The sequence below is a fragment of the Anser brachyrhynchus genome, assembly GCF_964034855.1.
Source record: "Anser brachyrhynchus genome assembly, chromosome: 21".
Lineage (NCBI taxonomy): Eukaryota > Metazoa > Chordata > Aves > Anseriformes > Anatidae > Anser > Anser brachyrhynchus.
In genome coordinates, this window is record NC_137714.1 from 2,867,763 (window position 1) to 2,889,649 (window position 21,887).

The 21,887-nt window shown below is 52.0% G+C and overlaps 1 protein-coding gene across 1 annotated transcript in view; it reads right to left on the reverse strand.

The window, feature by feature from the left end:
• The window catches only part of EPHA8 (EPH receptor A8), a 49,950-nt gene that overhangs the window by 19,221 nt on the left and 8,842 nt on the right, over nt 1–21,887 (reverse strand). Inside the window, exons 2-3 of the mRNA XM_080564244.1 lie at nt 15,899–15,963; nt 6,785–7,448 (exon numbers count right to left, since the gene is read on the reverse strand). Coding sequence (XP_080420370.1) covers nt 6,785–7,448; nt 15,899–15,963 — 729 coding nt within the window. The remainder of the gene's footprint in view (nt 1–6,784; nt 7,449–15,898; nt 15,964–21,887) is intronic.

The following is a 21,887-nucleotide window of genomic DNA, read 5'->3' on the forward strand; positions in this document are numbered from 1 at the left end:
AAAAAAAAAGCTCTTTACAAAACTCAGTCTTGTTGGAGGGTTTTAGACAGAACTACTTAAGGTTTCTGAAAAAAATGCAGTTTTCATCAGACCAAAAACAAACCCGGAGAACTCTGTTCAGGAGGAGTGGAGCCGAATGCAGATGAAGGTCCTGAAGGTAACCCTGCATCCCTGCTGCAAGTCTTTGGGGAGTAAAGATGCATAAATGAAGAAAGGGCATACAAACCATCAAGAACTTAATCCCAGACCCTGCAGTTTTGGAGGGTGGAAGCCCTCTCGGCATACATATATATATGGTTACAGATATATACAGGCGGCTGAGGTTTAAAAAAGGCCCAGCACTCCAGCAGATGCAAGTGAAAAGCAGCTTGTGGCACCACGGGGCCAGCACAGCCCTCACCCCCGCACAGCTGAGCACCAGCAGCTTTTTGGATCCCTTTCTCCTTCACCGGGATGTGGTATCAGTAGCATCTTGTTTTCAGGAAGGGGAAGAAGACATCACACAAGAAGTGTTGACATGGGTAGGATCTGGATCTCAAGTCAAATGCAGAACACATTTTTTGGCATGGTCCTGCTGCTCTGTGGGAAGAAAGAGCATCTTGCCAGAGCAAGAGCTGGTAGTGAATTTAAGGTCCCCAGACTCCCATTGCATTGCTCCATCTCCAGTTTAAGTACTGGTGCAAATAGAAATTTTCCTGCAAAAAAATTATCCTGCAAATTGTTGGTTTCTAAACTCCCCAGTGGCTTTCCAGGCATCTGTGTGTTGGTAATCCGGAATAAAAACACCTGGTGATGACCTGAGTCTGGACAAGTTCTGCAGAAGAATTCAAACCAAAACCACACGTTCCAAACCTGGTGAAGGTTTTTCAGTGCTGCCAGACCCATCTATCACAGTCCAGCTGCCCTTTGGTGGTTTTTTATGAGAACTACAGAGACCAACCAAGCACAAATTAAATTTGTTCCATTACCATCAATACCCTGAACTCCAGCCTAGCATCACTCTCACCCTTCATCCGTGTCAGCAGCTAAGCACAGCAAACAGAGGAAAAGTGGCAAACTGTACAATACTCAGCCCCGGACAAAACCTATATTCTGTCTGTGGGTAAAGGACAGTCTGCAATAATCTCCATCCTTCTCAATCCTTCCAGGAAAAATAAATAAATAAATAAAATGTTTCTGTGTTTGGGCAATTGCTTTGTTTTCCCAGTAAGTTTCTTGTCCTACACCCTGCTTTCTCCAACATGCTTGCTGGGCTGCATTAGCCATGCCACACAGCCCAGTGGATCTGGGGTCCAAACAAAGTCATTAGCAGCCAGGTGTGAGAATATAAACTGGAATCCTGGTACAAGAAAATTGTGAACACAAGGACCCATCAGCGCTTGTGGAAGGGGCCAAGAGCACCTGAGCCAGCAATCTGAGAGTGTTGGGATTATCCCCAAAAATACATCATGGTGGCCCTGGCTTTTTCTATATATTAGTGTTGGAAATTACCAAGGATGGAGATCCTGCCACCTCTCCAGTGACCTGCCACCTCTCCAGTGATTCCTAATGTCCAGCCCAAATCTTGCAAGCGATTTGTAGCTCTGACACATCTTCTTTGCAGTCTGTTCCCATATGAAAACTGATAGCTGGAATCCAAACAGTCCTACCTTACTTAAGTGGTTTGGAAAACAAGGTACCCTTTACTTATTTTTTTAATTATTATTGGTTTATTAAATATATGGGTCTTTGCATAGGATAAACAGAAGGTGATATAATCTTACCATATGCCATTGCCTGTGTTTTTAACAAAGCAGCTGACTGGTTTACAAACCAACAATACAAATGCTGTGAATCGCTAAGTTCCTTTGATTTTCTTGCCTGGCATCACTGAAAGGATGTTTGCATAACTCTCATCGCATGTCTTCAGAACTGCTACTGCTCCTGCAAGAAAAGTGTATTTTGGATCACTCACAGCAGAAGCCCCCTGAGGTAGGCACCCAGGGCATTGGTGCAGCTAACTCCAGGTATGACAGCCTGATAATCTGCCAGCAGGCACAGGAGGCTGAGCAGGCATCAGTGAGGTGCAACACAGCCACGGAGCCTGCAGCTCAGAGCTGGCATCCCTGTGCTGGGACTTGCAGGGAAAGTCTCCTTGAAAACCACACTGACTTTCAAAGAAACATGAAACGTATCTGAGTATGTTTGTCTGGAGCTGCAGTTACAGGGTATTTTTGACACACATTTATCTGTCGCTATGGTATATGGTACGTATGTGGTCCAGTGCAAAACAGGCTGATAACGGGCACCCTGACATCCCAGGTTTGATCTCTGCTGACTGACAGAGACACGCGTGACCCCCACGCACACTCCTGGGGGCCTCATGCAGTGCAGAGCCAGGAAAACAGAGTTTTGCTTGGAGTCAGCCCAGCAACACCAGCGTCCTGTTTCCAACAGAGCAGCCTGCATCGGCTGTTTCACATAGAGACAAGACATAAGGAGCCCGTGGTTGCTGTGTGATGCTCTTACATGGGCAGGAAAAAAATCACTGTTGGAGAAAGCAAAGAGAAGCCTGGGGCTCTGCCACACAGCGTACCTCTGAGTTAGAAAGGGAGAAGGAGTCTGGGGAGAGAAGGTAATGGAGCACGGTGGGCTCCCTTAACCTAGTGTAGCCTTCCTCCTCCCTGTGGCCTTGCCCAGAAGGAAGGGAGCACAGGCTGTGGTCTTCTTAGGCTGGCATCCAGGGAAGAGGAGGCATCCCCAGCCGCAGCGCACTGTATGACCTGGGTGCACGCAGGAGGCATCCCCTCTCCTCCTGCAGTGCGGCTCTGCTCCCCCTCTGCCCTGCCAGCTGGGCAGGGTGACGCCTCCTCCCTGCTGACTTCCTTCGTAAAAGTCCATGGACGCCCAACTGTATTCACGAGGACATAATCACCACGCTGGGTATTTTCTCCTCTTAATTAGCAATGCTGTGGTGCTTTAATTGCTCGATTAAAGTCGCCCACGAGAAAGATTTAAGGTACATTAGATTTGCTGATTGGTTCGTCAGCATGAATTCCACCAACTGGAAACAATTAAGTGGCTTCCAGATCGTTAACAAGACTCTCTAGATCCATTTCCACTGGACATGTGCTGCAAGAGGCAGAAAAGATCCCAGCAGCAGAGGGGTTTGTCCAGGAGGGGCCAACTGCCCCTCTCACATCCCCGTCTCTTCTTCATTTTGGGTACTGGAGGTGTAAGAGTCCTAGCAGTGACAGTCTCCCTCACATCTCCTGGTCTGGAGCACACGGGCTGCATCTTTTCAGCTCAAGCAGAGCTGGGTAAAGTCTACCCCAAGACCAGAGACTGATTCAGCCACACACATCAGAGCCCCATTCAGTAGCTGCTCTTGCTCAGTTCTGGCAGTCCTGGTGCACAAATGGGCTGATGGAGCAGCAGATGATGATTGTTGCTCCCTCATCAGTGTTTTCCAGCCAAAGGCAGCACTCAGACGAAGGCCCTGAGCACCACAGAGGGCAAGGAGTCAGAGCAATCAGGACACCCTGAGGCTAAGACGCCTGGACCCAGATTTTAAACAAAGGTGTCTGAACAGTGAGTCTAGCTCCAAAACCCATGGTCATACCACAGAGATGCACGCCTGCCTCTCGGACTCTTGAGGGCTCCTCTCCTCGTCCCCATCCATCCAAAGGACGAGGTGCACGTGTCCTGGCTCTCAGCCATACAGCAGTTTGAGGAGATGGGTTTCTTCCCTCCCGGAGAAGCAGAACCGGTGTTAAAGTGCTTGCTCCCTTTTCTCATTTCACTGATTGCACTGACCTTATTGAAATGTGTCTCTGTTTGCTCTGTACAGCAGCTGTGTATAAATACAGTGAATTATTCTAATTGTCTTCTTACCTGGTAAATGGCTGGGACAGACCCTTTTCACTTAGGCTATTATTTATTCTGCTATCTAGGTAGAGTAGTTGCTGTTTGCTGTGTGTATGAGATACTACCGTGCCTTGCTGTGGACCAAGACATTTAAAGGAGGAAAGAGCAGCACATCTGAGGCTGCCTGTGGACAACGAGGGGTGGGGGGGACAAAGTCTTTTGGAGCCTTGAAACTGGAGGGGGAAAGCAAGTGTGTGGCAGGGCTGTGGTGCCCTGGGAGGGAGACCTTGGAGGGGTTTCATCCTTGGGGTGGCCATGGCAGAAGATGCCATGGGACTAGAAGCCAAGTGTTTTAGGACCTGGCAGAGCCCAAGAAAGGCTGGGCTGGAAACTGGATAAATACAAAGGGTCAGATATCCCAGCCACCACACACCAGGGCAAAGAAAGGGGCAATCCAAGGTGACAACCTAGAGAAAGGAGATGAGAGGCAGGGAAGTTTGCTGATTCCTGTGCATCCTCCACCACGCTCATCTTCACCCCATCCTTCCCAGCTCTGTGGCACAGCCTTCTTTCTCTTTTAAAGGGCTGCGAACAGCTCTGGCCATGATCTGGTTTCCTGAGCTGTCTTCCATCACTCTGGCAGGTCCTTAGAAAAATGAATGTTAAAAAGGAGGGGGAGAAACCTCCACTGTTCAAACATCTTTAGCTTTGACAAATAAGGCATCTGGCTGTGAAAGGCAAAAGGAAATTAATTTGGAATCACATTTTAAACACTACCATAAAGGCAAAGTATCTACTCTTTAATTTTCCCCCCCAAGCAAAAAATGAATTTCCTTGATATTTATAGAAAGATTATTAGGGCCACAAGGAGTGATTTATATCATCTCATCCCAGTGACGGAAAATGAAAAATTACTGGGGACGACAGCCACTGGAATCCTGCTTTTGTTCGCCTGACAATTAAAACGGCTAATTTCCAACTCCTACAGATCCTCTTGGGTTATAAATCATACCAGAAAGGCACTTTTCACCATGAAAAATGAACTCTGCCCCAATCAAGCATGAGAAGCTAAGATCAGAGATTTGCATCTGTTTGCTTTCATGTGTAAATATATATACACTCTTGCTCCAGAGCCACCCAGCAAAGGAGATGGTAGGAAGGAGGTTCTGCCCCTGCTCACCTGATGCTGGCCCATCAGACCCCCTGTGCTAGGAGCTGCTGAGGATAAATGGGACAGGGAAGGCAGGAGAAGAGATGATAGTGAGGTCAGGGAAAGGCTGGAGACACTTCTGTCCTGTTTCTGACTCCACAAGGCCTGGAGTGCTTCACCCAGGAGCATTGCTGCTTGAGCAGCATGAGTCTGAGTGCATTTGTTTGCACAAGGACCAGACTCTGCTTGTGCCCACCACATCCACCACCACGGAAGGTCGCACCGCTTTTCCTCCCTGGCCCTCTGAAACGGGTCAGGAGCGATCCCACAAGACTGGCAGCCATCAGAAAAAGGCAGGAGGGCAGAGATAGAGCTCTCCCACAGCTCTGCTCTCCAGCAGACAGAAAAATGTGTCCTAGGAAACACAGAAAAGTGAGGCAGACTGAGCACAGTGCAGCCCCTGGGGCTTCCTCTGCTCCCAGCCTCCGGGCTTTGGGTGGTGATCACCTGAAGCAGTCTGCTGTACAGGACTGCAGGAGGGGGAGTATGTGGAGGGCATTTGGTCCTTTGGGACCAAAATCCCAACTCACAGCTCCTTGCAGCCGTGGACCTGGGACACTGCCATCCAGGCAGCTCATGCTAATGCCCTTTCCATGCTGGCACGTGCCTGGTCCTATGCACATTTCACACCCACTCTTTATCTGGGAGAGGAAGACGTATTCTGATCAGATCTGTCTCAGGTTGACTTTCAAATCAGTGGTCACAGGGAGGGGGAATTTTGGATAGAAGCATTTATTCTGCCCACCTTTACCGTTCTACATAGCTGGGGACTCTGCAGAGCCAGCGCTGGTCCCAGCAGCGCTTGGATATATTCCAGCCCAGTGTCGGACGTCCTAACCTTGCATCAAGTCTCCCTAAGACAAACGCTTCACTTAACGCTTCCACGAAACTCAAACAAAGGACCCACGCTCTTATTTACAGAGGCAGAACGCTGCTCCCCTAAACACCTCTGATGAAGAAACCGAGAGCAAACAAAGCCGTGCGGAGGGCTCTCGCTGGGAGCCCCGTGCGCCGAGTTCTGTACACACACAGCCCCTTGCCAGCAGCGGCTCCCGGTGCTCGGCTGCTGTGGTCACCCCGTGTCCTTATCACAGTTTGTACAGTCGGCAGCCTGCAGCCTGCCCTGCAGCACAGAGGACCCCGGGGGAGGCTCCCTGCACCCCCAGACAGGAGGGCTCTGCGGCAGCCCCGGGGAGGGGTGATGGATGGACGTGATAACCTTGTTTTGCGCAGTTCTGTGCCTTTCTTTTTGCTTTCCTCTCTTTCAAACTGCCTGCCAAAGGGAGGTGAGCAATGGTGCACTTTGAAGAGACCAGAGGTGCATTTTGTTGGAGCGTGCCAGCATTCATCTCGGCACACAGCTGCTGGGGGCACAGGGCTGGGACCTCTGGTAGGGAAGATGCCTCCCTGCAGTCAGGGCAGCCCCTGTCCTGAAGCCAGCCCCCATCCCAAAGCCAGCCCCTGTCCCAAAACCGTGCCCTGTGCACCAAGAACTGCCACTGCCAGGCTCACAGGAGCTCCCCAGCAGCTTCCCAGTGGTACCCACGACCCTTTAGGTAAGCACCAAGAAAGCCAGCAAAGGCTTGGGCAGCTCTTGGCCCCCAAGGAGGCTGTCTTTCCGTTTTTTATAAGCAGGCCTCTGCCCTCAGCTCTTCGCCCAAAGAAGCCAAGAGCTCCTCGCAGCCACCCCTTGCCTTGCAGGCACCGCTGGCAGGAATTGGGACTCACCCATGCAGGCATCCCGCTGCTCCTCGTAGCCAGCGCTGCACACGCACTTCCCAATGGGCACCAACCATTCTCCTTCTGCACTGCAGTACATTTTGGGGGTGTCCCTCTCCTCCGAGTGGCCTACGCACTCTCCCCGCACTTCCACCAAGGAGGACGAGTCTGCCCCAGTCACGGCCTCGGAGAAGGATGCCAAATTCCTCACCATAGCCGGGCACTTCTTGTAGTACACCCGCACTGAAACGATGGCGATGCAAGCGCCTATGTCCTGGAAGGCCAAGTAGAACCCCCTCTTGCTCAAGGGCCCCACACCCCGCACCTCCGTGTTCAGCTTCAGGCGCCTGACACCCAGGTCTACATTGGTGAAGCTCTCATCAGCTGCAATGGTGTCAATCTTCATAAACTGGCTCTCCCGGGTGCTGGTACCCAGGTCACGGTCAGACTCCAGGTAGTAGAGGTTGAAAGTCTCCTTGCAGGTGCCCAGAACACCTGGCATGCTGTTACAGTCCCGCAGCGTGAACTTGATCTCCGCATAGACCCGCCGTGCACCGTCCCGTTGAACCCAGTTGGTCCGTAGCCAGTTGTTCTGGTTGGGGGTCATGACATTACAGACCTGGTAGGTGTGGATAGGGCTGAAAAACTCATCCATCTCATTGATTGAATCCCACTGCGAGACAGAGAGAAAACAGGTCATTCTACACGATCCTGGTGAGCATGGGGCATGCAGGAGTCTGTGCCATCATCCACCCTGACAATCTCCCTCTGCCCTTGTTGCTGCATCTGGGTATGAGATTGTTGCCATCATAAGCCAAAGGAAAATGAGGATGAACAGACTATGAATGTGCCAACTTGGGCAGTAGAGCCCACTCTGACACAGAGCTGGGTGAATTGCACCTGTGTTTGCAGAAAGGAATGCTTCCACAAGGGTGATCTGATGGCAGAAAACGAGAGTAATGTGTTTTTCGTGAAGGCATCTGGGCTGCTAGTCCTCCAGGCCTCCATGCTTGCAAGAGTAGCAGAAAAGTACCTGTGTGGTGCTCACCTAGGTCTCTTCTGTTATGCGATCTCCATGCATAATAAGCCGAATGAACAGGTTTCCTGGTGGAGAATGAGGTTTGGGGTGCCTGCTGAAGGGTGAAGGAGAAGCATGCAGCAAACACAGGACTTCCAACAAGAAACAGCAGTCCATGGGGCTCAGAGCAACGCTGCTCCCAGGCAAGGCAGGGTCAGCAGGCGCCTTCAGGGTAAACCTACAGTGCTCAGACCAGCTGAGAGCCTGGACCAGGGGCAGGCTCTGGGAACCCAGGGGCTTACAACTTGACAGCTCTGGAGTTACATTCAGCAGCAGAAGGGAGAGTTTGGGGATAGGATGCTGGGGAACAGCAGATTGCAGCAAGCAGGACTGTGATGGAGGGATGGCCTGGGGAGTCACTGGGTAAGTGAGGAGAGGACAGGGACATTTGTGTCACCCAAAGAGGGATGTTAAGCAGTTTTGAATGTCAAGATGTGAAAAGAAGCACTGAGATTTTGGATACAGATGAGCTCTGTAGTTGAGGGAGATGCCTGAACTTAGGTACTGGGGGCTATCAGACACTTCTGGGGGCTTGCTCTTGCCCCACAGTTCTCCCTCTCCGCCCCTACCAAATCTTCACCAGGACCCACAGCCCTTCCATTCTCTGGGGGCTTCCCACAAACTGTTCAGCCCATGCCCATCTTCCAAGCAGGTAGCCCTATTATATCCCCCATGGAGCAGTCCAGGACCCCTGAATTCTTCTTACGGGAGAAGAAGGAAGTAGAAAAAAAGAGCAGAGATTTTTGGACCTTGGGAAACAAGCAAAGCTCCAGCAGCAGGGCACAGATCAGGAAAACAAATCTTTCAAGCACCAGCACAAATACATTAAAATAAAGCTCTGGGCTTGTGGCAAAAATGGTGTTCTGTCATGCAAGTGTTGACCTGGGGCTCAGGACAGATGCAAAATCAACAGCAGCTAAGAACTAAGGAGCCTGATCCTCAGCACAGAGGGAATAAAAGCCTGAAGACTTCACCCTGGTGTGTGCAAGAGCAGGTGAGGATGCAGATCTGCCATGACAGCCTTACTACGTGGCCACCAGCACTGCAGGGACATGGGGGCAGGGGGGACTCACACCTACAGAGTGCAATAGGCATTGAAAACACTTATCAACAATATCTGTAAGTCACTTCTTCCTTCTCCCTTCTCAGACAGGAAATTCCTTCCTCATTTAACCCCCTTGACCTGTGCTTCCTGTAGAGGAGGCCTTCTGGTGACTTCTGCTAGTGCTGGGGTGATCAGAGCAGTTGTTTCAGTGATGTACATCTTCAAAACTCCCCCAGCATCTCACCTCTAGGAGAAAACTCCACTTCTCACTCCTAACGAGCTCAAAGCAGCCTGAAAAAGGCAGCAGTACCAGGTGCAGACCTCAACAAAAACTTGTTCAGAGGGGAGTATGCTGGCAAAGGATGTGCAAGTCAAGCCACCGTCAGGAGAAAAAAAAGATTTCTGGTTCTTTTAAAAAATTTATCTCCTGAATTCCAGAAATGCCTGAGTTCGTTCAGGCACTGCCTGGCTGGTAGACCACCCAGGACCTGTTCTGCACCCCAGCACACAGGCAGACAACACAGAAAGGGGCCAGGATACCTGCTCGGCCCTGCTGGAGGGGCAAGCTGTGCCTGTGAACAACAACCCTCACACAGCCCTGCCATGAGCTGCGGCACTGCGGAGGGTGTGGAGATCGTTGTCACAATTAATTGAGCACAAATTAACACAGCATCTGTTTCCTGTCTTTTCCCTGCCGAGTCCCCTGGGAAATGAGGCAGAACTGCACATAGGAGGAGGCGCACGGGGCACAGGCATTGCTGAGAGCAGCAGCGGGGATGCTCCCCACATTGCGCCAGCAAAGCCAGTGGGGCTCGTGGCTCTCCAGCAGCGTCTGACAAGAGTAAGAAGAGGTTACTGTGTGCACTGAAATGCCTTGGTGTCCGGTTGGTGCATTGTCTTGGCGTCTCCAGCACCATCAGCCATTCACTTCTATTCCAAATCTGACCAAGGAGATGGTGTTCGTGACCATGGTGTCCCATGTGGTGCTGCTGGAACTGGAACCTTCCTCACCACCAGTAGAGAGCAGGAAGTTAAAAGCCCATCTCCAAGCACCAGCAACGACTGGCATCCCCCCCAGGGTTGAAAACTCAGAGAGTTTGCATCTGCAGCATCACTCTTTCAAATTTTGTGCTTGTTTTCACATTCTCTGGACTGTCAGCTCTTTCTTTAGGTCATACACAGGACTGTGGGATCCCAGCCTGAGATGGGCCTGGCCTATGTGGCCTGGCCTATGGCCCTGCCCCCAGTGGAAACGCATGGAGGGAGGCCTGGAAGCCACAGGCCCAGAGGTGGCTGCAAGGCAATGCCAGTTCCACAAGCTCTGCCAGGACCTGCCAGGCAGGCAGAGCGATTCGGGATAGAAAGACCCGCTTCAGAAGTCCCACAACTTGAAGAGGTTTCCTCTTCACCTTCAGCTTTTATAGCGAGCTCCTTCTCCATCGGCCTGCAGCGGCCTGGGGACAGTGACGCCATGGGCCCTGTGCCTGCTCCCGGCCTCCCACCCTGCCGGCCTCCGCCAGCTCTTGGCTGCCAGTTTGAAGCAGCTTTTATTAAAACAAGCTTAGCCCGGCCCCCATCACTGCGATAAGATCCCCTAGCGAGACGGAAATGAGGACATCATAATTAACGTGGTGAGCACATGCGTGTGTATGTGCTGTGGGGGGGGGCACAACTACATCTGTATTCAGGGGCCTGCCTAATAGTTTAAATTAAAGTCAACACATGTTCAAAAAAAAAAAAAAAAAAAATTATGAAAGGCAAAAGATGCAAACACCAGATATCTGGGTGGCTGAGCAGGGTCTTAGAAGTCTCCCAGGGCCTGTATGGTGCAGCGGAGTGGGGAGGAGGAGGAGAAGCAGAGGGCTACAAGCATGCAATGAGGGGCTGCAACCCTCTGGGAGAAGGAGCTCGGCCTCTTGCCACCCGAGCTGTGCCCATGCCCTGGCCAGAAGGAGCCAAGGGTCGAAGCCTCCAGGGCCCTGGGACAGCTTTCAGGAGGGACACAGAGTCTTCCTGACATTGCAAAGCTGCTACCAGGATATCCAGCCCTTCCCTTTGTCCCAAGAGCAAGCACTGAACTGTGGCGCTCCCCAGGAGCTGCCCAGTACCTTGCACTACTGTCACAGGGAGAGAAAAAAGAGAAGGACATTATTGCAGCTATAAATCATTAGATGGGGGGTGTTAATGGAGATAATCCCATGAAATCACTCACTGCTATGGCTAAGGAGGGATTTGTTTGGCAGCTAACTACCCTGAGCTTCACTGCAGGTGATTAACTCCTGGTAGTGACCAACGTCTGGGGAATTAACAATAACACAACATTTACTGAACAAGCACCAGGAGATGAGCTTTTATCTCAATTACTTGTTTAAATCTTTATTTTCCTATGTTCCATTCTTACCCATTTCTTTTTTAAAGAAAACGTGGTTTGCCGCAGCTATAGTGTGATGGTATTCCACCAGGCAAAGAGGCTCTGGATCGGAAAAGAAACCCGTGGAAATGGTACAAGGGCACCAAAGGGTCAGAGGACAGAAGACTTAGTCCCAGGCAGATGGGAGAGCCCCAACACCTTTTGGTGCTCCTAGGAGGCAGCCAGGACACTGGATGGGGATCTCAATGGCATGTACACAGCACAGCTCGGACTGGAGCCCTGGTGAGCAAGGGGAGCTCAGAGCAAAGGGACGCCCTGCTCCAAGCACTGTGACAGAGCTGGCAGTCAGACCTTGTCTGTCCAAGCCACGCACTAGCTATTGGCTGCAGGACCAGAGTCAGGCTCTCTTCCTGGACATTTTAGCAGACAGACCAAGGCCTCACCTTCAGAAACATCCCCTTCTGCATACAGTTTGCTCTGCAAACAGTTCAGTCCCAGGGAGTTCAGAGCAGTGCCTTACATCAGCATGAAATCCCCATCCATGATGTGCAAACACTGCTGAGAGACCGTCCTACAGGCAGAAATGTGCTGTCTGTGCTCCCAGCTGGTTATTTAAGTAAAGGCTGTGGGGGTGCTGGAAGGGGCGGCAGGGAAGTCAGGGCTGTATGGGGGGACTTTCTCCGGCACTCAAGGTGCTTCCACTATAATTAGCTTTTGCAAGGCATCATTCAAGCTCCTTAGTTATCCTGTGTCTGAGCAAAATCATTTCCTGTTTGACTTTGTAAATCAAAGTAGACGATACAATAATTATTAGTAATATGTTGACTTATCTCATCAGCATTTTAATTAGTCAGTAGAAAAGCAATTTGCAAAGGGGCCGATCAGGCTCCCTCTGATCCAGCGGGTCACGTGCCAAGCAAGGAGAGGGGAAAGAAGGGCACTGGGGCACTGGGGCATTTTGCTGGAGAGAGCTGGCAAAGCGGAGGCACAGAAGGGGCAGAGGCAGCCTCTTTGACAGCAGCGATAAGAGTCTGATTTTCAATGCGAAGGGAATTGTTCTGGGGACGGAGTGGGCTGCAAAGCTCCTGGGAGCCCTTTGAAGTCATAATTGAGAGGAGCCGCAGCCTGCAGGATGGGGATGCTCCCCATGACCCTTCCGCTCACTGCACGTGTCTTGGCGTAGAGGTGAGGGGGGACGCAATTAAACCTCTGAGCAGCTATTACAGCCAATTACCCCTCAGTCAATTAACTGGCAAGAGGAAATGTCAAAACAGGCCGTGCATGCCTCCCTGATGGCTTGACGCTCCCCGGGGCCAGCAGCACTGCTGACCCTCAGCTGTGCCTAGTGCTACCAGCCCCCTGCTCCTCTGCCCCTGCTGGCCACAGCCAACCCAGAGAGGAAAATCTTTCCTGTAAGGCAGGTTCACCTTGTCCAAACATGTGATGAAAACATCAGGACTTCACAAGCTGCCATTGTAAAGTGTAACTGCAGCGTGCTTCCAGTCATGCACTTCTGATACTTTGGATCATGCCCTGGCTGTGCACCAGGATCTCTGCGTCCAGAAGAGGAAACCTCTCCTGACATGTCCAGGAAGCCCAGAGAGGCATGGCAGGACCTGCAGGTGCCGGGAAAGCAAGCTGTAAAACGTTCAGGATAGAGCTAGCTGTCACAGGACCCCTTCTTAAGCCCCTCAGGAGTGGGAATGGGGATCTGTGCTGTTCAGTGCCAAGCAAACCCCCAGGCAGAGTAACCCACCTCCCCACTGTCACCCCTGTGGTGACAGGGCTCACACAGAGCAGGAGAAAGAAGAAGTGGGTAAAGCAAACACAAGTTTGCTTTCAGCCAGGGAGCCAGAGCCAGCAATGCCACCCCTTGGTGGGAGGTTGCTGTGACAGGTGTCTTTCTGTCCCTGGACAGAGCACAGACACTGAAGGGAAATCCCAAAACCCAAGCACCCAGCTCAAGCAGGACAGCCAGCAAGGAAGGGTAACACTGGGGGAGAACTGCCACCTCTTTTGCAGCAGGAGTAACTGAATTAAGGACATGACAGCAAGAAGAAGGGACCCCAAGTAAAATGTGGCTTCGCAGTTCACCATCTCCATAACCAGACCAGCAACTGGGCTCAACCCAGCTGTCACGGCCCAGGGCCGCCAGAGTTGCAGCACACCGCAGTGGGCAGTCCCAGGGACACCAGAGGTGTGTCTGGATTGCTCTTGAGGTGCTGACAAGCAAACTCAGGCCCTTTCCCAGAGCAGAGATCAGGCCAGGCTTGGACCCAGGTGGTACCAAGCTACCAAGCCTGAATCACCCAGCCTCTGTCCCCTGAATCCAAACTCTGCTGCAAGGGCACCTCAGGATGCAGACAAATCATTGGCACCGGTAGCGGGTACCCCACAGCAGTAAACCATCCTGCCTCCTTTTGTGGTGATGGCAGCTGGTCCCAAGTGCAAATTTACTACCCAAAAAGCATCTGGAGCTGAAGGACCAGCAGGAGGGTAAAAGAATGAGATGCTCTTTCAAGATGATGCAGTGCAATGGCCCATGGAGGAAGAACCGGGCCAGACAAACGTTCAGAGAAGCCATTAAAACAGCCAGTTGGAAAAATATATGCAAAGTTCTCTGTGCAAGAATGTCACATCAAAACCCAGGCACCCTCCTAGAAGGTGTCCAGGTCAGTTTTCAGATAGCTGTGTGCTCATCGTCTCCACAAAAAGGTCATGAATTGGGCAAAAGCACGGGGTAAGTGAAGAGTGGAGTTACCCCATGGCTTATGTAGGACTTGTAGGAGGACACAAAACCACGAGACGTCCGAGCGGTGGTTTAAGACTAGTGGTTTTTAATTAACATCCCATGGGAGAAAAAAGCTTAGGCACTATACAAGACTATTTTTTATTTATTTTTTTTTTTTGGCATCCAATATTATCAGTTGTTAATAAACATCACCAAAATGCTGACTTCAGGTATGAGTTAGCATTCAGGAGTTGCTGTTAAAGGGCTGCTGGGCATCTGCTGCAGTGCGACTGAGCAGCATAGCAGCGACTGCCCTGCAAGCCTGCCCCAGCGCCCTGCGGTCACACACAGCACTACACCTGGCAGTCCTAACAGGCCAGCTGTCTGCCATCTCAGGGCCCTTGGATGCATCCCGTGGCTTTGCAGATCTGCAGTACAGACAGCGGCATGTGAACCCATCATGGCAGTCCCTGACGTGCTGGGAAAGGGGCACACGCAGGCTCAGTCTCCCAGGGAGATGTCTGCTCCAGGAGTGCGAGGTCCTGCACTCCCACGTACCCACATGTCCCCAGGAGGCCTAAGCCAGCCAGCTCAGGCAGATTCCTGGCCAATGCCAGCCTGTCCGTGACCGCCCAGAGGACAACAGCTCCACCACCCAAGCGAAGGCAGAACAGGATTCGGTGGCTGGAAACCAAAGCTGAGCAAATCCACACAGCGGTTGGGTTTTTAAAAGCGACCTTTTAACGTGTTGGAAGGACTCACCATGGGATGTGGAGGATTTACCACCACTGGCAATTTGGAATCAAGGACAAATTTTCTAAAAGCTAGGCTTTTCTCAAATGTGAGCTAATTGACGTGTGAAGGCCTGTATTTATGCAGGAGATTACATCACGTTAGCTCCGTGGTCCCCTCTGACCTTAGATCTCTGAATCTATTATATTTCCAAGACAGTCATAATTGCAACAGCTAACTGCTAAAATTAGAGCTGAGCTAATGATTTAATATATTTACATATATGATAATGTCTGATATAAATCTCATCATTGTTATTATTATGAACTCACAGTTCTGATCACTCCTCCTCAAGCAGACAGCACAAGGACTGAAAGTCTCAAGCAACAGATCAATGAAAATGATTAGAGGCCTGGGAAGATTTCTGTAGGAGGCGGAATTGAAAAGATTAGCACCGTTTAGTTCAGAGAGCGGATGAAAAAAAGTGGATGTGAAAAATCAACGCAACAGCAAAAGCTAGGAAGGCACCCCGACTTCGCACATTTTGTGTATGCATAAGCCACACTATGCCTTGCAGTTGGTCCTGTGTGTATTTATGGAATTTCTTCTGTTCACTAAATCAATGAGAAAAAAAATAAAAAAAATCCTTACAGCCAGGTCACTTCCATCTGAAACTCACATTTACAATTTGAAGAAAGCTGCTGTAGAAAACCTGGCCATGGAAATGCAAGTGAAGGGAACATGTGGGGAGGATCCAGCCAGCATAGGTGGCAGGCTGGCTTCACCTAGGATGAGGTGACTGGCTTAGCATTCCTCCTGGCCATGCTGTGGGGCTGTGCATTTACATCCCCATTCCCAATAAGAAATCAGCTACATGGATGCTCTCCTGCCCTGTTGGCCCAGTTCCCCCAGCGAACTCTTCCAATTACAGACAGTTCAGAGCTTCCCAGTCATTTTGGGCTGTTCCTCCTGTTGCTTCCCCAGTACAGCAAGGAACAGGAGGCTTCTCAGTGTGAGTGCTCCCTGGGCAGCCCAACTCTGGAGTTCCCTGGGGGCAGCAAATACCTCAGAGCTCAGGGTCAGGTGGCAACCTGGTCCATCCACCCTGCCAGTGGTCACCCACCCTCCTGTTGTCCCCCACATGCCAACAGCCGCTTCATACTTACCCCATGTGAGGGATAAGTCAGCCAGCCCCAGTCCCCTGCGATCGTTGACGTGTCTAGCAAGTTCACTGGAAAACACAGGAACAAAACACTGCATTAGAAAGCTTGCACTCCATCCCCTAAAGCAAGGGGCCAAACCACCACAACGTGCCAGTCCTCGCACCCCGGTTGTCCCTTGCACACACTGTGAGGCTGAGACACCTTCTCGTTACTGGCAGAGACCTGCTTGGCTGCAGCTCATCAACAGATGCTGTTCCCCAGAGCTGCTGGGATGGGGCAGAGCTGGGCTGGAGCTGTATCCATACCCGCAGTACGACTAAGTGGCGTGCCCTTTTGGAGAAGAGGGGGCTGCAAACAACAGCTTAAAGAGCAGAGGGGAACTGGGGTAACGAAAGACAAGAGTCGGGTTGTCCACCAGGTCCACCCTCGGACAGTGCCCACACAACTGGGCCGTCCTTTCTCATTGGGACACTGCTCCACTGGTGGCTCTGCTGAGCATTTTCGGCTCATTTCCCTCCTGGCAGAACTGGTTTGAAGTTTGTGCTCCAGCAGCCGCTGTAATCGCACACCGCAGTGCCTGCCTCCGGCACAAAGGGACCCCCCCCCCCCAATCCTGGCTGACACTGCACTGGAGACCACGGGGGAAGGACTGCGTGAGGAGGCCCATCAAAGCCACCCCTTCAAAAGCCGTGCTGCCACCAGGAGCCCAGCGTAACGAGGAGGCACAAGGCGAGGGAAATGGTTTCAGCAGGGGAACACTCGGGGATGACTTTGAGCATGTTCAGGAGCTTCCCACTGAGACCCATGTGGTGTCAGCAGGGGGAGGACAGTGGGGCACCATGGCTTGGCTGCGTGCATGGGGTGTGCTGCCCCTGAATGCCGTCTGCTCTGTCTGCCACCCGTGAGCCCCACACCCAGGTTCTTCAGTATCAGGCAAAGGAAAACTTCATCACTGCCTTGTAAAACCCTGAGCCTGCTCCAGTTCCTTCATATACTTGGTCAGACCCAGGTCAGGCCACAAGGATGACCAGAGGGCTGGAGCACCTCTCCTGTGAAGAGAGGCTGGGAGAGCTGGAGATGTCCAGCCTGGAGAAGAGAAGGCTCTGGAGAAACCTTACAGTGGCCTTATAAAGGGGGCCTACAGTCCCTGGAGAGGGACTCTGGCGGTCCCTGGAGAGAACTGGCGATCTCTCTTGAAACGAGATGTTCTTTAAGATCCCTTCCAGGCCAACCCATTCTATGGTTCCATGCAGGGTGCTTCCAAGACCCACGACCTTGCTTAGCTCTTGGTGAAGGAGACAAGGCCCCAGCTCCAGGCTGCAGGCCTGGAGGGGACAGAGGCACCAACAAGGTGCCCCAGCCCCTGAAAGTGAGTGCAGCGGGTGCAGACCACAGCCGAGCCCGTGCCTTGCCGCCCCTTGCCCGGCACCAGCTCCACCAGCCCCAGAGCCCACCAGTGCCTCCAGCTTTCCCAGAGCTCCCTGCCCTGTGGCCACCCAGCAAGGCCAGGCCCAGCCTGGGCGCCATGTCCCTCCTGGCTGTCCCTCCAACGCCCCTGCGGGCATTCAGTGGGGCTGGCAGGCCGTGGCTCGGCTGCACCCCAGGCTCTGGAAGGAATGTGGTCTCGGCAGCCTGTCGTGGGGGGGACAGGAGACGTCGGGGCAGCAACTCCAGCCCCAGCTCCGTGTGAAGCGGACCCCAGCAGCTGGAGGAACGGGTGCCACTTTCATTTACTATTACCAGGCAGGGAAGGAAAGGGGGGAGAAAGAAGCAAGGACGTGAGCTGGCTGTGAAACACCCGGACGTCATGCTCCTGACAGAGCAGATTAGGAGCTTTTGAGGCATTTATTAATGTTAGCAGAACAATTTGAAAGAATTTCCAGGGTTTCTTGTGTGACTTCATTGGCCCAACAGCAGGCCGAGCCCCTCCGCTCGCTGCAAGGCGCTGCTCCAACTGCTGGAGAGGCCCCTTGCCCTCAGCACGGCGTAATTACCTCGGAGATCTCAAATCCATTTTTATTTGTTATTGTTAATCTGAAGATTTTCTGCCTATTTTCCCTGGGTAATTCGCCCAGCGGGAGCCTGGGCTGCGGAGTTTCCCCGCTCGCAGCGCCGGAGCACGGTGCCGGCGACCCTCAGCAGGCTGGCCGCGTTTGCAGCCCCGCTCCCCGCCGGGGTCTCCGCACCCCCTTTCCCACGCCGTGACACACGGAGGTGGGCACGGCTGAGCCTCGCTGCAGAACGGGATCTCCAGGCAGCGCCAGGAGCCTGCACAAGCAGGAGAGCACACCGCCGTGGAGGGATGCTCGCCAGGCTCCTCGGTGCAGTGCTGCGTGGGTGCTAGCGAGCCCTGGGGCTCTGGGACAGAGCCACACAGACCCGGCTCGCCTGCTGCCGTTTCTGGAGCTGGTTAGCAGCACCCCATCCCATAGCGTGGGTCGTTTGGCTGTCACCCAGCCTCACGCACAGGAAGGAGCTGCCTCCTTTCAGGTGCTTCAATGCAAAAACAGCTACACAAGACATGCAATCCCCGCCATGCTCCTGTGGAGTGGATTACTCGTGCCTCTTTGGAGGAAGAGGGATAAAATATTGCTTTTATTCCTTGGTAAGTGGTTCGGCCAAGTGCACAGGAGTCCTACACATTAAGCCCACTGCAGTGGGCATTGCACAAATATAAAGGCATTCCCTGTCCTCGAGCTCTTGCATTAAGTTACAGTAAAGCAAACACGTATCTGTGCACATGAAGAACCACCTAGCATCACTGTCGCACGCCGTGCTCAGATATGGGGAAGTCAATACTCCGCTGGTACAAGAGCAAGTGAACTCTTAGACAAGCATGTCGCTGCCACATGCCACAGCTCACACATAATGACAGCAGGAATGCCACACACTGCTTTTGACACTTGAAGCGTGGTCCCTGCCCAGAGCGCCACAGGGAGCTGTGCCATGGTCCTCCCGGCGCTGAGCTCCAGCCCTAACTACAGAGCTTGTGCCAGGGGAATGGCTTGCTCAGTTGGCAGAGGCATTCTCGGCAGAGAAGCAAAGCCTTTAGCAGCTCCCCAGGCGGGCTCCTTCCGAAATCCCAACCGGCCATTCAGGGAAAGGACCCGGACCAAAATAAACGTGGCACTTTTGCGTTCCCATAGGAGCCCGGACGGCACGCACTCCGGGTTTCCCCAGGAGGCTGACCTGTAAAGGGAACCCGCTGCCCTGCAAGCAACAAGAGCCCCAACCAGCACCCAGCAGGTGACGTCCCGGCTTCTGTCGCTTCCCTGGGGGCCAGCGTGCAGAAGCAGCTCTCCCTTGGTGCAGGAGCACAAGCAAGATCGCCACAAAGGACTCCTTTCAGACTAAATATTTCTCAGAAAATGTGCTGGTTTGGGAGACCTCTCTCCTACAGCTGGGTAATTCTGTTTGATGTTATGGACTGTCTGCACCTATCAGTCTCAAACTGCAAGCTCTATTTTTTTTTCCTGAGCACCATTTTGATTTTCACTATTCTGTGCCTTGGCTTTGACTCGCCGTATTGAGCCAAAACACCAGGAGGTGTCAGGGCGAATTCTTGCACTGATGGAATAGCTGTCAAGACTGATTGCCCGTTCAAATGGAAGCACCTAAGGAGCAAGCAGGTTGCTTCCCCAGTGCAAACTGGACTCTGGAGCTGGAGTCTCATGCAGGGGAGACCTACTTGCTCCTTTGAAAAGTTGTGCCATGTAACGTTGTGTGATTAGTGCACGTTACAACCCCACACATGCAGATTATGCAGGAGTCAAAGAGTAAATACATATATATGTATGTATATGTGTATATATATTTATTTACACCATCATCTTCATTTACGTATATGTCTGCATCCGTATTTGTATCCATATTCATATCTCCCAAATTCTAACCACCACTTGAGATGAGCGAGGGAGCTGAGGCAGGGACCAGCACCCAGGGAACATGCATTTTGCCTCAGTCGTTTTGCGTCTCTTGCACTGCTTAAAGAGGGAGCACTCAGAAATCCTTCTCAACGTTTGGGCTGGTGACCACAGTTCCTGCAGGGACGCGTTATGTCCCAGTACACCCAGCAGTCCCAGTGCAAGAGCTGCGCTGGGGGAGCTGCTGATGTGCGGAGGCTGAGACCTGCAGCCTGCCTGGGGGTGCGCAGGGGGGCACGAGGCGGGGGTGGCACGCTGGGGGCTCAGCCTCCACAGATCAGTGGGGGACCAAAGAGGGCTCTGAGCTCCCTCACTAATAGTTAACCCGCTCCAGTCCTCACTCTAATTACTCCACCTTTTCCCTCCCAGGCTTTGTAGCGCAGGCGTGGGGAGGAAGGGTCAGTGGGAGCAGCCCTGTTCCCTTGGGCTTCAGTTCCTCTCCATCACAACTTCAAAGGCCTCCCAAGATTCACAGCAAGGCTCTTCCCACCCCCCGCAACAACGCCTTTTGCATCGATAATTAAACTCTGAGCAGCACGGTGAGTTGCTCCTGCTCTCTGCCACCCGACGACCGGTGGGCTCAGCCTGCACAGCCCCACACGGGTCCGCCTGCCCCACGCCACCCCACAGCCACAGCCTGCTCAGTGGGGGCACAAGGCAGGAAGGGATAACCTCAGCAGGGAGAGTAACCTCAGCGGGGAGAGCCATGGGGCTATGGGGAAGGGGCAGGGAGAGGCTCCCTGGCAGGAGGGGAACAAGAGCCAGCGGCATTCATTTCCCATAATCTCGCGCAGGACTTTGAAGGGGCAGGTGGGGCCGGGATGGGTCAGTTATTTGTATCCCACCAATTAATCCACCAGCCTGCTGAATAGCCAGCTGTGACCTTTCCAAAATTGGGGGGGGAGGGTGGAAAACCGCACGACAAAACCGTGTCTTACTTCCTCAGTGCATCGGGGGGAGACGGGACAGGATGCTTCGCTTTCAGGCTCCCCCTTCCCAGCACAGCAGTCACTGGCTGGCACAGGAGGTAGCATCCGGGCAGTGCTTTGTGCCAGACCCGCGTGGGTTTTGTGAAGCAGCCGCTTGTCCACGAGGCTGCATGCACGGAGGGCACAGCAGCGAGGGCGCTCACACCAGGAGCCCACTGGCTCCGCTGCCCAGAGAGGAAATTTAGGAAAACATTGCAGGTAAATATGAAAGATGTCACCAAGTCCATCAAGAACACAGGATTTCCACACTTCTGGAAATTCCAGCACCAGGCTGAAAAAAATATATATATATATATTAAAAAGAAAAATGTTCGAACTATTGTTATGAAAAAGCAGTGCTGGGTTTGGATTTGCCCTAGTTCCCATCTCAGGATTTCTTGTCAGACCTATGGATTATTGCTCTGGACTTCCTGTATTTAATTTTATATATTTTTTTTACTGCATCAGGAGCAGTAATGCCCGTAAGGACTGCCCAGAGGGTCACCCATTTTCAATATACCGGGAGCAGGAAATACTTTGATGTAGGAAGAAAGCTTGTTTGTTCAATCAGTGCTAACAAAAAGCCACAGTTCAGGTTTTAAAAATAAAATGATCAACCTGATCCTTCCAGACCCTGCGTGATATCACGTAAGATAATGTACAGTGCAAGAGCATAACCTGTGGTAGGACTGAGATGTTGTGAAATAATATAAAAAAGAAAAAATAAAAGAATTGAAATAAAACACTAAAAATAAAGTATTTCCAAGGCTAAAAATCTTGAAATTCAAGGGCAGTTTTTTTTTTTTCCCAGAAAGAAAAAAAAAGAAGAAACATCAAACGCCAAAAAACAACAACAACAAAAAAGTTCTCTCTCAGAAATATAGGTGAGAAAATATAGACATAAAATGATCGTGTTTCTTACTCGGCTTGAGACTCCTGGTGCTTGTGTGCAGTGGGACACCGGGGCTAATTGGGCATGCTGGCTTAGGCAACCCAAATTAAAGCACCGCTGGCGCTCCGGCAGCAGCGTGCGTCCCAGCCTCACGGCACACACCGTGCAGCAGCAGCGTACACGGTGCACAGCCAGAGCCGGGCAGAAAT